Raw genomic sequence first — 12,277 nt, 5'->3', positions numbered from 1 at the left:
GATATTCCCAGTGAAAAGTATTGTTAAATTTTGTTGGCTTAATGAGCCCCATTTCAGTAGAGGAAGATACTGAATGGACTATTTACTTATTTATTCATTCATTATTTTTTTTCAGCCATTCAGCATACTGTTGATTCTTATAGTATCTTTTGTAGCTATTTCTTTCCTTACTCTGATATAATTCCTGTTCTTCCAGAAGGATGTTATTTCTTTGACCTCTTTTTGTTACACCTTTTCTAAAAGTTTGCCTTCTGCTCTTAGAAATTACCATCATATTATTGCTTTATTTAGTTCATCAAACATTTACTGAGGATTTGATATATCCTTGACACTATAGTAGGTGTCGGCATATATAGATTAATAAAATAAAATTCTTGCATTTAAGCAGCTCATGATTTTGTAGATGAGATGCAAGTAAACAAGGAAAGAGATGTAATAATAGAATTATGTGGAGGAAAGGGTGCTTTACTATCTAGTGCAATTACAGATTTCCACAGGACGCGATATCAGCTGTGAACAGCAACTTTAGTGATCTCTGTATCATGGTCCATTAGTTGCCATTTAAAAAAAAAAATACATAAAAGTAGAATTGTATAATGAACCCCTGTTTATCCATCACCGAGCTTTAACAATTATTAGCTCATTTTCAATCTTATTTCATCTTTTACCTACTTTCCCTCTACCTACCATTGGTAGTACAAACTAGAAGCTTGCTCAGATTCAAGTTTAACTGGTTTTGTTTGTTTTGTTTTTTAACAACCTGCTTTAATTTAGATTTTGTTTCCTCAAAATAATAGAATTTCCCTCTCTTTAAGCTTTCTAGTACGATAACTTTTCTATTTTTATTCTTTTTGAACTCTTCTCTGGTCTGTACATGAGTTCATTTCTTGTTTTAGATACATTGTCTTTCTCTAATTGGCTTTTAACTCCAGGCAGTTTAGTAATTTTGTAATATTTCCTATTCATAATGCCCAAAGAATATGTTTTCTGCCTCCTATTCTTTTTGTAGATTTGGGCTGTAGATTATGATTTGACTTGCAGGAATTTAACTATCATTGAAAAAAAAAAATAACATCTTCCTCTCATCCCTCTGTAGGAAATGCTCCAGTAATACATGGTAAATACTATCGTGCTTATACATTTAACCAAAGGCCTGCTCTCCAAGTTTTTATTTGCCCAATACCTGTTCTTCCAGGAGGAAAATTGAGGCTTCTAAGTTATTAATGTCACTTTCTCAGTGGCTTGTATATGGCCATTCTTTTTCCTCTTTATGAATATTTATCTTCTGTGGAATACTGCAGTGCTTTTCTCATCAGGTGATTTCATCCCTTTTCTAATATTACTCTGCCTGTACATGTTCCACAGTTTCTCAGTCTCCTTTATGTTTAAACATTGTTTATGTTATTACATTTTCTTAAATTCTGTCATTTTTACTTTGTGTAAAGCTCAAAACACATTCATGGCTTTATCACATGTTTTGTTTTGATAGAGAGTATTTTTAAAGATGCAGTATTGAACTACAGAAGTAAAAACAGCCCTTGAGGAAGTTTTTTGGTTGTCATGTTTTGCCTTATGGTAAGGCTTTCATTTTCATGTTTTGAATCCCACCTTTTTTGTTAAATTATTCTTTAAGGCTTTCATTCATTTCTTTCCCACAGGAGTTCTTTTCTCAGCATTTATTGACCTCACTTCTTGAATCTTGAAAACCTTACTGTATTTCCGGATGGTTGTCCTGGCCAAGTGGTCACTGAGAATTTCAATGTCCTTCTCTTTCTCTGTCGTTGAGGGAAAAAGGATGCTTGGAATATACTGTTTGTGGTGTAGCACTTCTTACCATCAGGTGGCACTGCAGATTACTCTATTTTTACATCTTTAGAATGGTAGATCTAGTAGCACAGTTACCTGGTGAAGAAGTTGATGTGGGAACTTGTGGAGAATACTTAGAAATCTGATTAAAGACACTGTATTGCTAAAAAAAAAAAAAAGACTATATTGCTAACAAATACAAACTTATTTTCCTCTTCTGTAATGGAAATATACTATATATAATATGTGAAGCTTAAAGGAAACTAAATAATTAGTAAATCAGAGCTTTTCGGTTTTATTTTTCTCAGGCTGTTAAATATTTTAAACTTGTTTTAATAAACACAATAGTAAGAATATTAAATGCTTTGTAGAGATGACTACTTGCAGGCAAAACTGCTGTTTGATTACAAGACTTGGTCTCCTGAGTGAGGATCGTTTTTTGGCAAACATTGCCATCACAAATATAGGTAGTATGGCAGTACTGTTGCTTAGTAAATCATTTTACTGAACCAAGTTCGTAAGCTTTCTCTCCTGAACTTTTATGATGAGAGTGCAATTAGTGACATTATCTACTTAAATATGTGATATTTAATATATTACCATGAATTTTTTGGTATGTGCTTGACAAGAGAAATACACGATGATTTGAAGCTTTTCGGAAATTGGGATTTTTAGAAGCAGGGAAGAGAAATGAAGCAAATTTTCCATGGAAATTTAGAATAGGTAAAGATGAAACTTCTTGGCCTCTAAATATGTGTTTTGTTTTGTTTTGTTTTGTTTTTCATCATAAAGGTAAAATATGTGGACTGTAAGAATCCTTATAACCCTTTGGGCTACCCTCAATACAACTACAGTTTATAATCTGATAGATTTCCTTTTTGTCTTTTATTCCTAGGCATTTTTATATTTCTATACTTTTACACATATATTTTATATTTGACACTATAAATATCTAAGTACAAAACAGACCAAGAATTTTTTTAAGTCCTGATTGGCTTAGGAAGATTTAAGCTTGTAGCTTCTTCCAAGTGGGAGCGTTTGTAGGTTCTTTGAAACTCATGAGTACATGGGAAATTTTAGGAGTAGAGAAGAAAAAGCCAGGAAACAACTCCTCTTCTCCTTATTGTTATATATATTTTATTGCACATCTTTTATTTCAAAATATTTTATAGTCTACATGAAGTCTCATAGGGACTTCAGTAGTCTTAGTGGTTCTTTAATTTGCAGTACTTAGAGATATATGGAAACATCTTTAGTCAAAATGATCCCTATGAAGTGTTATTTACATATAGTATGCAGGGATGCTACATAACTTATAATTCATGCACAGAGAAGAATTTTCCTGTCCAAATTGCCAAATGACCTTGAGAAACTGAAATGAATCCAAACTGTACAGTATGAATTTGAATGAGATTGGCATCTTTGGAACTGTCTGGCTTATGTCCAAAATCTTATGTCTTTAATCTTCCTTTAATTTCTTGAACAAATTCTCTCCCTTGCTCTGAATTAACGTTAGTTATTGTTGATACTCTAGCCACGTTTTTTATTTCTTCAGTCACTTTTTCTTATTCCTTGCTGACTGGCATCTACATAGTTAAAGTATTTGAAACATCTTTATTAAGATATAATGTGTAGACCATACAGTTCACTCACTGAAATTATACAATTCAATAGTTTTTAGTATATTCACAGAGTTGTACATCTACAGTAAATTTTAGAACATTTTTATTGTCTAAAATAGAAACCATGTTCTCATTAGCAGTCACTCCACATTTTCCCCTGATCCCCCAGCCCTAGGCAACTACTTACTTTCTTGTTTTTATAAAATTGCCTATTCTGGATATTTCATTAAAATGGAATCATGTAACATATGATCTTTTGTGACTGCCTTCTTTTACTTAGCATAATGTTTCCTGGTTCATTTATATTGTAGCATATATGAAAAAAGATTTCTTTTTATTGCCAAATAATATTCCATTGTATGTAAATACCACATTTTATTTACACATTCATCAGATGATGGACATTTGAGATGTTTTCACTTTTGGCTATTATAAATAATATTCCTGTGAAAATTTATACAAGTTTTTGTGTAGACATTTGTCTTCATTTCTCTTGGGTATATATCTAGAGGTGGAATTTTTGGGTTATATAGTAACTATGTTTAACATTTTGAGAGACTGACGTACTTTTCTGAAGCAGCTGCACCATTTTACATTCCCACCAGCAATGCATCAGAATTCTGATTTTTACACATCCTCATCAATATCTCTTATTATATATCTTTTTGATTATAGCCATGCCAGTGGGTATGAAGTTGTGAAGATTTACTCCTAGATTTTTCTCCTAAGAGTTTTATAGTGTTACCTCTTAATGTTTAGCTCTGTGATCCATTTGGAGTTAGTTTTTGTGTATGGTGTAAAGAAGAGGTCCAGCTACTCTTTTTCATGTGAGTAGCCAGTTGTTCCAACATCATATGTTGAAAAGACAATTCTCCACTGAATTGTCTTGGTACCCTTGTTGAAAATCATTTACCTCATATGTAAAGATTTGTTTCTAGACTTTCAGATTTGTTTCATTGACATATACAGCTATCCATATGCCAGTCACCAACATTGTCTTGATTACTGTAGCTTTGTAGTAAGTTGAAATTTGAAAATGTGAGTGAAATTCCCACATTTCTATTTTTGATTGTGATCAGAGAACAATTTCAATCCTTTTAAATTCATAGATGCTTGTTTTGTGGCTTAGCGTATGGTCTATCTTGAAGAATGCTCCACATACACTCCACGTACACTCAAGAAGAATGTACATTCTGCTGTCGTGGAGTGGGATGTTATGTAATTGTCTGTTAGGTCTGGTTTGTATATAATGTTGTTCAAGACTTCTTTGTTGGTCTTCTTCCTAGTTGTTCAATCCATTATTGAAAGAAGAGTATTGAAATCTCCAACTGTTATTATTTCTGGTGTGGAACCTCTGCCCTTTGAGCTGGCTGGGGTAGGCATGATTAAGGCCCACTACTCTTGGGGCCTGATGTGCTTGGGCTATCTGTGCCAGGAGTGATGTCTGGGTGGAATCACTTAGCTGTGCTTGCCTGGAATAGAGCTGCAACACATAGATGGGGTGGATGAGAAATGCTGGTTGCTCGCCCCTTTGGAAGAACTGTGGTGAGAGGGATCCCCATGTTCTTGGCTATATCACACCATGGGGCAGGAGTGAGTTCCTGGCTCCAATGCCACAAATTCTTGCTGTTTTTTTCAAGATTTAGTAATAGTTTATGCATGAAGGTTTCTCTATTTGCTGCATGTTCTTAACTACACTTTCCAGAGACTAAAAGGTGGTTTTTAATAATTTTTACCAATTATGGTTGTTTCATTGAGGAGAGGATTTGTGTAGCTCTTCACACCACCATTCCAGAAGTATTCTGGAAAAGAAGAGACTTTCTATTTCAAGTTGGGTCTAGAGTCTTGATTAGATTAAAGCTGATTATTTGTTATTTCAAAGATGAGATTGTGTACTTCTTATTGCATCACATAGGGAAGCACTGAAGGTCAAGTTGTGCAGCTGTTCATGATACTAAGTTTGCCTTTTTGGTTGAGCTGGTGACTGACAGATCCCTCCTTTTTAAAGGTTGGTTTGTTTATTACATTAAGCAAATAGTCTGTGGGGTGATACTTGGACACACTGTTCCCCAAAAGCTACTCTTTCACTTAATGATTTTAGCATCCCTTATTGATCCATGCCTGAACAAATTATTTCACCAAGGGTACCTTTTTGATTTTGAGATTCTTTTTTCTTCAATTTTTATTGTAATCTTGCACCTTCTTTTTCTAAGTCAGTTTACTTACTGCTTTAACTTAATAGTGAGGTAGGAATCTCTTTAAGGACAAACTCAGATAATATAGTAGTCTAAAGAAAATCATCATAGCTGAGATTAAAGTCATTGCAGGCCTGAGAAGTCTGTCTGTTGGTGGCAAGCAGAGGTGCTGAGTTTTCCCTTGTCTGCTGTTTCTTGTAATTAAAATTAGTAAGTTTCTAACTTCAGGCACATCTGTATAACTTTGGATTTTTTCAGAATTCAAAAAGTATCTTATAGAAACAAGCCTAGAAAATCCAGTAACGGGATATGAGTATTTTTAGGCTCTTGGTCACACATTACTAAATTGTTTAGACTTTCATAGAATCAAAGAATAGTATAAGTCCACAAATGAATAAATCGAACTGACTGGATTGTGAAGTACTATAATGAGAAGGGCAAAATGACTACCCTCTTAATTTTCACTTTCTCCTTTTCTATTATTGTTCTTAGAGAAGAAAGAATATGCATTTAAATTTTGAGTAATTAATTCTCTTCTGTCGTTGAGAGCTAATAAAGTAGTGTTTCCTCTTGATTTTAAAACTATATAAATTAATGAAAATCAAAGCAACCTCAATGTATACATTATTAGTGAGAAAAAAGACAAATTTAATCTTCTGTTTGCTTGTTTGTCTTAAGGGTCTTATAGATAGAAACACAGAAAGGTAGAACATACATTCTTCTAACATGTACAGAGGATTTTCCTCAATACATGTTAACCTCTGCATAGGAGACCTAACAGTGCTTCCACTGTGAGAGACTAGCTTCCTTGGTCTTCAGGTCTATCTGGTGATGATCTCTGTGAAGATCCTGTCAAGTTCTTTGAGAAATACATTTAGCCATTCCCACAAGTTAGCATCTGTCTCTCTTATCTTCCAGTCTGCCTCTCTTGTTTTCTCCTTCTTTCCCTTCTTCTTCCTCTTCCATCTTTATCACTCTCAGTCCTCTTTAGCTATTTTGGAGACTCAGTGTCTGCTTCACTACTAGGTCCAAATAACAGTAGAAACCCTGTTAAATTTATGCATGCTAATCCTCCCTTCAAAAAAAAGTACTGAAGGTTAGTTTTCCAGGTGTACCACTCTCCAGCTGGTTACTAGTAGTCAGTAGTAATCTGTCTTTTAACCCCAGTGAAGTTTATTTCCACTGTTACATCTGAATGTCTTGGTACATCTCCCCTTACCCCTCTTTCTTTGTTGCCATCACTGTCCTTTCAAGAGAATTTCACAATTGAGTACTGTATGGATATTTAATGCATAGAAAATGTGATATTTTTAGATTTCTGATGGATTCAGGCATCTTTTTGACAATTTCTCCAGGAACCTATTGTGGGAGAGCATGGAAGGTTTGTGGACATGTGGGAGTAGGGTGTGGTGAGGCCATTTTGTTATAGTAGCAAGAGCTGGATTTCCAGAAACCTGGTTATCAGGCCTCATTTTGCCATACACGTTTGCTACATGACCTTGGACAACTCTCCTGATAGCTGTAAGTTCTTCCTCTATAAAACAGTAATATTAGTCCACCTGCCAGATTGCTTTTATAGATTTGTTTGGGATCTTTAAAACATGTGTTTTTTAAATAATCCATTATAAGTCTCATTCTTGAATTGTTATTTTTGAGGATGCATTTAATCTGTAATTTGCTGCTTAAAGCTTCCCTTATAAGTTAATTAGTACTTGGAAATACTTCCAATAGAAGTTATGAATGATGGTTTGTTTCTCAGACCTAAAGTCTTTTTACTTATTAGGTGAACCACTCATAATAGTGTTTGTTTTAAGGATAAGAATATTTCTCTCTGCTTCTCAATTAATTATCCCTCAGAATTTGGATAGAAAAAGAGACCCTCATTCTTATTTATCCGAACAGCTATCACAGTGCTTGGACCAAAATTAGTTCTCCAAAAATATATGAACTAGGCTTTCCCTCCCACATTGGATGGGCTTCTTGGGAGCAAGGGCCAAAATCAAGGTGTGGAAGGGATAGGGCATATACTTCTAGGGAGGACCTGGATGGAGCAGGGTGCTGGAGGATGGTAGGGATAGGAACTCTATCTAGCAGCTTCCATTAGAACAGGTAAGTGGTGAGAGTGTGCGGGGCATAAGAATAAGAGTACATAGAATGAAGGATTGCCTTGCTGTGAAAGTCCAGAGAAATGTGAGGTGTGAAGGTGCGTGTGTATGAGTGTTCTGCACAGTCGTTGCTCTAGGTGAAAATTGTCCTGGGGGTTGACAGTAGTCAGTAATTTTATTTTTCAAGTGGTAGCCCCAGACAAGGACATGGCTTTTTTCTTTCTTTTTGGGAATGAAGGTGGGATGGGGATGAGTTCTAGCAGAGCATTTCTCTATTATTATATTCATATCAATATATTTATATTTTCTTCCTAACTTTCAGTGGCTTTTTTTGTACATATATAAAAGTCTAGTCACTTTATTTTCCCCTATAAGGTTGTACATGAAATACTCCTGCCTACTTCTCCAACCTCTTCCTGTTTCACTTTCTCCTTTTCTCATTAAGTGTCATTTGTCAATGGTCTTAAGGCCTTGTTTTCAGTTGTTTTCCCTACCTGGAGCTCTGCATGGCTGGGTCTCTTGTAAATGCTACTTAAGAGAAGCCTTTCCAGAATACCCAGTCTAAAGTAACACATTAAATTTCAGTCCGTCCTTAACACATTATCTTATTTTCTTCATTATCACTACTTCTCTTTTTCTTTTTCTTTTCTTTTTTTTTTTTTAGTTAAACAGATCTGTCTTTTTCCATTAGAATGTAAGCTGCATGAAGTCAGGAATACTGTTTTGTTCTCTGTTGTAGTCTGAGCACCTAGAACAGTGGCTGGTACACGGGATGCTGAATTCAGAAATTTAATGAAATAAGTTAATAAAATGCAATCAGTTAATTAGTTGCCACATGATTCACCGTGAAGTACTTTATTGTTTAAAATTGATCACTTTATTCAGCAAATATTTATTAAGCAAATGGTATATATTTTATTGGGCTTTTGGAACTGCAGAGATGCTTCCGATGTTGAGTCTGTCATTCAAGGAAGACAATATTAGATACTGGCTAAGACTAGTGGCTTTGGTATTTAAGTCCAAGCACTGTCACTTAATAGATTGTGACTTTGGCAAGGTAAAGTCTCTGATCCTTTAGTTTTCTACCTACCACATAGAATTATTATTAGTGGTACATAAGTGAATAAAGCTTTTAGTACAATGTTCAGCATATAAAATATATGCTTAGATATTCGCTTTATTAAAAAGATTTTTAACTTTATTTTTATTTTAGCTGGCTTGAATTGAATTATGGGAATTTTAAGTAAGGGTGGCATATAGAAAAGATAGAAATCCAGCAAAAACATGGAGTGGGTGAATTACTGAAGTATAGGAGTAATTCAGAGCATTGAAGCTTGTTATATATTTGTTTCTGTTAATAATTTTTTAATGTATAATGTACATTCGAGTATGTTAATTTATCATTGCCAGGTTTCCATGGATCTCAATAGTGCCAGCACTGTTGTTCTTCAGGTCTTAACACAGGCCACCAGTCAGGATACTGCTGTGTTAAAACCAGCTGAGGAGCAGTTGAAACAATGGGAGACACAGCCAGGTTTCTATTCAGTGTTGCTGGTAAGTTGTTCTAAAATAGTTCACGATATTTTTTTTTAATAAAATGAGAAACCATTATTTTAATTGTTTTAAAAATCTTGTATTGCTGGTTTACCTAGTGAAACTGAACCAACTGTTTGGCTGCCATTGCACTGCCATTTACTAATTCAGGGCATGGATCTTTGAGGGCCTTTTAAGAAATGTTTGTTGATGGATGAATAAGTAACCTAACAGGGTGTCGGTAGTATCTGTTCAGAAGGCTTGATTGTGCTGATTTTCTATTTTAGCATGTTAATGCTGAACTCATGACAGTATACTTTCATGTTTTGTCTTCATCCTTGCCCTGGTTAATTGTTGTTGTCAGAGTTGTTCAGGCCATCTCCCCACTGCAGTATCAGAGTCAGGTCTACCTGCTCACTGTGTTTCTCTTTGAAACATTGTTTTCTTTTTCAAACTAAAATTTTTATTTTCTTGACATATCTGCACTTTTCCTGGGTGTTATGAGAAATAGCTTAATTAATAGATTATATTTATAATAGATCAAACACCGCTAAGTTTAACTTAATTCTTCCTTTTCCCCTGTATTCACTGTCTTGGCACTTTTAGTCTTCTTTAACCTTAGCGGTTCATTCTAGTTTGAAGATTTCTTAAATTGTGTGCCTGATCTTAGGCTTGTGTTCTGGTCCTATTATTCAGAATATGTATGGAATATTTCTACTTGGATTGACACCTGCAGCTTAACTTTTCTTGGTTCCCTATGTGTAGCTGACACAATCTCAGATCCACCAACTTCCACAGTTGTTCCCACATTACTTCCATTCATTCACTCACATTTATGAAAGTTCTGCTATGCTGGACTCTGCTAGACTCCAGGCTAAGACATGATTCAATCTAGTGTGGAAGGTAGACATGTAAAGTGTTAAAGTCGATTGTGATTAATATGGTGAGAGAAGTCCACCTTCTTTTGCAGAGGAGACCTGAAATGAGGGACTATGACTGCCCTGTCATGAGTATTAAGGACTAAATGAGACTTACCCAATTATCTTTGTAATCTTTTGTGTGTGTGTGTGTGTGTGTGTGTGTGTGCGTGTGCGTGCGTGTATGCACATGATTTTCTAAAAACTGCATCATGGTATAGATACTATGTTTTTAATTCTTAACATATAATATTTTTTATGGTAAAGAGCACACATTAATATTTTTGGCTTTGAGGTTTTCCCTACACAAGTTTGTGTTTAAGAGGTCAATTCTAGGGGTATGAGTTGTGTTTGGTCTGAGGTGTAGTGCAGTTTTAGTCAGTTAAAGTATTCCTTAACATATTCCCACTTTTGTCCAGTGCATCCACTATTCTAGATAATTTTTTTACAAAGAAATAAAACACTTTAATTCTCAATGTTTGTGATGTTTTAAGTTACAGGGTAAATACTAGTTTTATTCTTGTTATTTTCATATATTTATAACAGTTATACATTTTTTATAATTTAAATAAACTTTTTGATAAAAATTAAAGGTCACAGAGAACAATTGTAATTTTCTTCTTGATTGGTAAGACCCCGTTGCATGGTTTAGCTTGCACAGTCATTTTTATAGTCTCCCACCACTCCACTGTGCAGAATGAGGACTCCCTGTGTTTGGACTGACAGTGAGTAAACTTTTTGAGTAATGGTTAATTTTCAGTTGAAATTATTCACATCACTTCTGCCTTTATGTAACTTAAAAATATTCTACTATCAAACTTATTTGTGAGCATACTTGTTTTGATAAGGAAGATACTTAGAAATAGTCCATTTAATAATGTGTATTAATATCCCAAGAGCCTTGACATCTTTTAATCTATGCTGTGGTGGGTCTACTTTTCTTTTTTAATTTAGAAGGTATTTATTTTAGTTTTTGTGTGTGTGTGTGTGTGTGTGTGTGTGTGTGTGTGTGTGTGTAGGTTGTGATGCATAATTAGGTTTACTTTGTTTTAGATTTATTAGGAAAATTTTTAAACATATTTAAAAGTAGAATAATATAATAAATCTCCATATATCCCTTACTTGGGTTAAACAATCAACAGTCTACTGAGCAGGTATGTTTTCTTAAATTGTAGAAGCTATAGATATTTAGAAAATAACAATAATGATATATGTAGTGACAAAAGTCAAATAAAACATTTAATTAAAAAATCTATCCTTACTTTATTGTAGGTGTTAATTAACTATACCTTCAACTTACTACACGTTCATTCTAATACAATGTTTCTTATTTACAGAATATTTTCACAAACCACACTCTGGATATAAATGTAAGGTGGCTTGCTGTGCTGTATTTTAAAAATGGAATTGATCGTTACTGGAGACGTGTAGCACCTCAGTAAGTTCCATTGCTTTCTTTCTCTCAGTGTAATCCTTTCCAAATTCAGGGAGCTATTGGAATGTACTTGTTAATCTTCATTCTTTATGTAAAAGAATATGTTTCTGCTTACTTCAGCAGTACATATACTAAAATCGGAACAATACAGATTAGCATACTCTCTGTGCTAGGATGACATGCAAATTGATGAAGTGTTTGATATTTAGAAGGAAAAAAAGTGCCTTAACCTGTTCTACATAGTTAATTACAAATCAATGTCTATATTATTCCTTTTGTATTCGGTAGAGGGGGTGTGTAGATTTCTTATTGGTGTGCTTTTGAAGATCTTTAATTTTATAGGTACAAAACAAATGCTGAGTGAATGAGTCATATTGAAAAAGTCTTTTTCTTTTCTTTCTTTCTTTTTTTTTTTTTAAGATGTAGGAGGTTAGAATTTTAGAAAGAAGTCTTTGAGAAGGGAGTCCCAGGTCATTTCTGAGCCAGCTGGATGTTAATTCCCTAAGTTTTCTGCATAATTTCCTTTGTGGGAATGTGATAGTATACATTTATAATCTCATCAAATTCCATTATAACTATTCTGTAGGTGGTTAAGTGAACAGATTTCTTTTAATAATTAATTACATTTAATGTAATTGATGGAAAGACAATGCAGACATCACCC

At 34.2% G+C, this 12,277-nt stretch overlaps 1 protein-coding gene and 1 pseudogene across 6 annotated transcripts in view; both read left to right on the top strand.

Annotated features, from left to right (window-relative positions):
* The window catches only part of IPO11 (importin 11), a 169,435-nt gene that overhangs the window by 8,030 nt on the left and 149,128 nt on the right, over window positions 1-12,277 (top strand). For all 6 annotated transcript variants that reach the window (XM_011377348.2, XM_011377351.2, XM_011377349.2 and 3 more), the window contains exons 2-3: window positions 9,139-9,282; window positions 11,516-11,616. In XM_011377348.2, the coding sequence (XP_011375650.1) occupies window positions 9,145-9,282; window positions 11,516-11,616 (239 nt within the window). In that variant the 5' untranslated portion in view covers window positions 9,139-9,144. The remainder of the gene's footprint in view (window positions 1-9,138; window positions 9,283-11,515; window positions 11,617-12,277) is intronic.
* On the top strand, window positions 11,725-11,822 carry LOC111730381 (annotated as a pseudogene).

The sequence above is a fragment of the Pteropus vampyrus genome, unplaced genomic scaffold (genome assembly GCF_000151845.1).
Source record: "Pteropus vampyrus isolate Shadow unplaced genomic scaffold, Pvam_2.0 Scaffold310, whole genome shotgun sequence".
NCBI classification, from domain to species: Eukaryota; Metazoa; Chordata; class Mammalia; order Chiroptera; family Pteropodidae; genus Pteropus; species Pteropus vampyrus.
The sequence above is the reverse complement of the archived record's forward strand: the minus strand, read 5'-3'. Positions and strand labels throughout refer to the sequence as shown.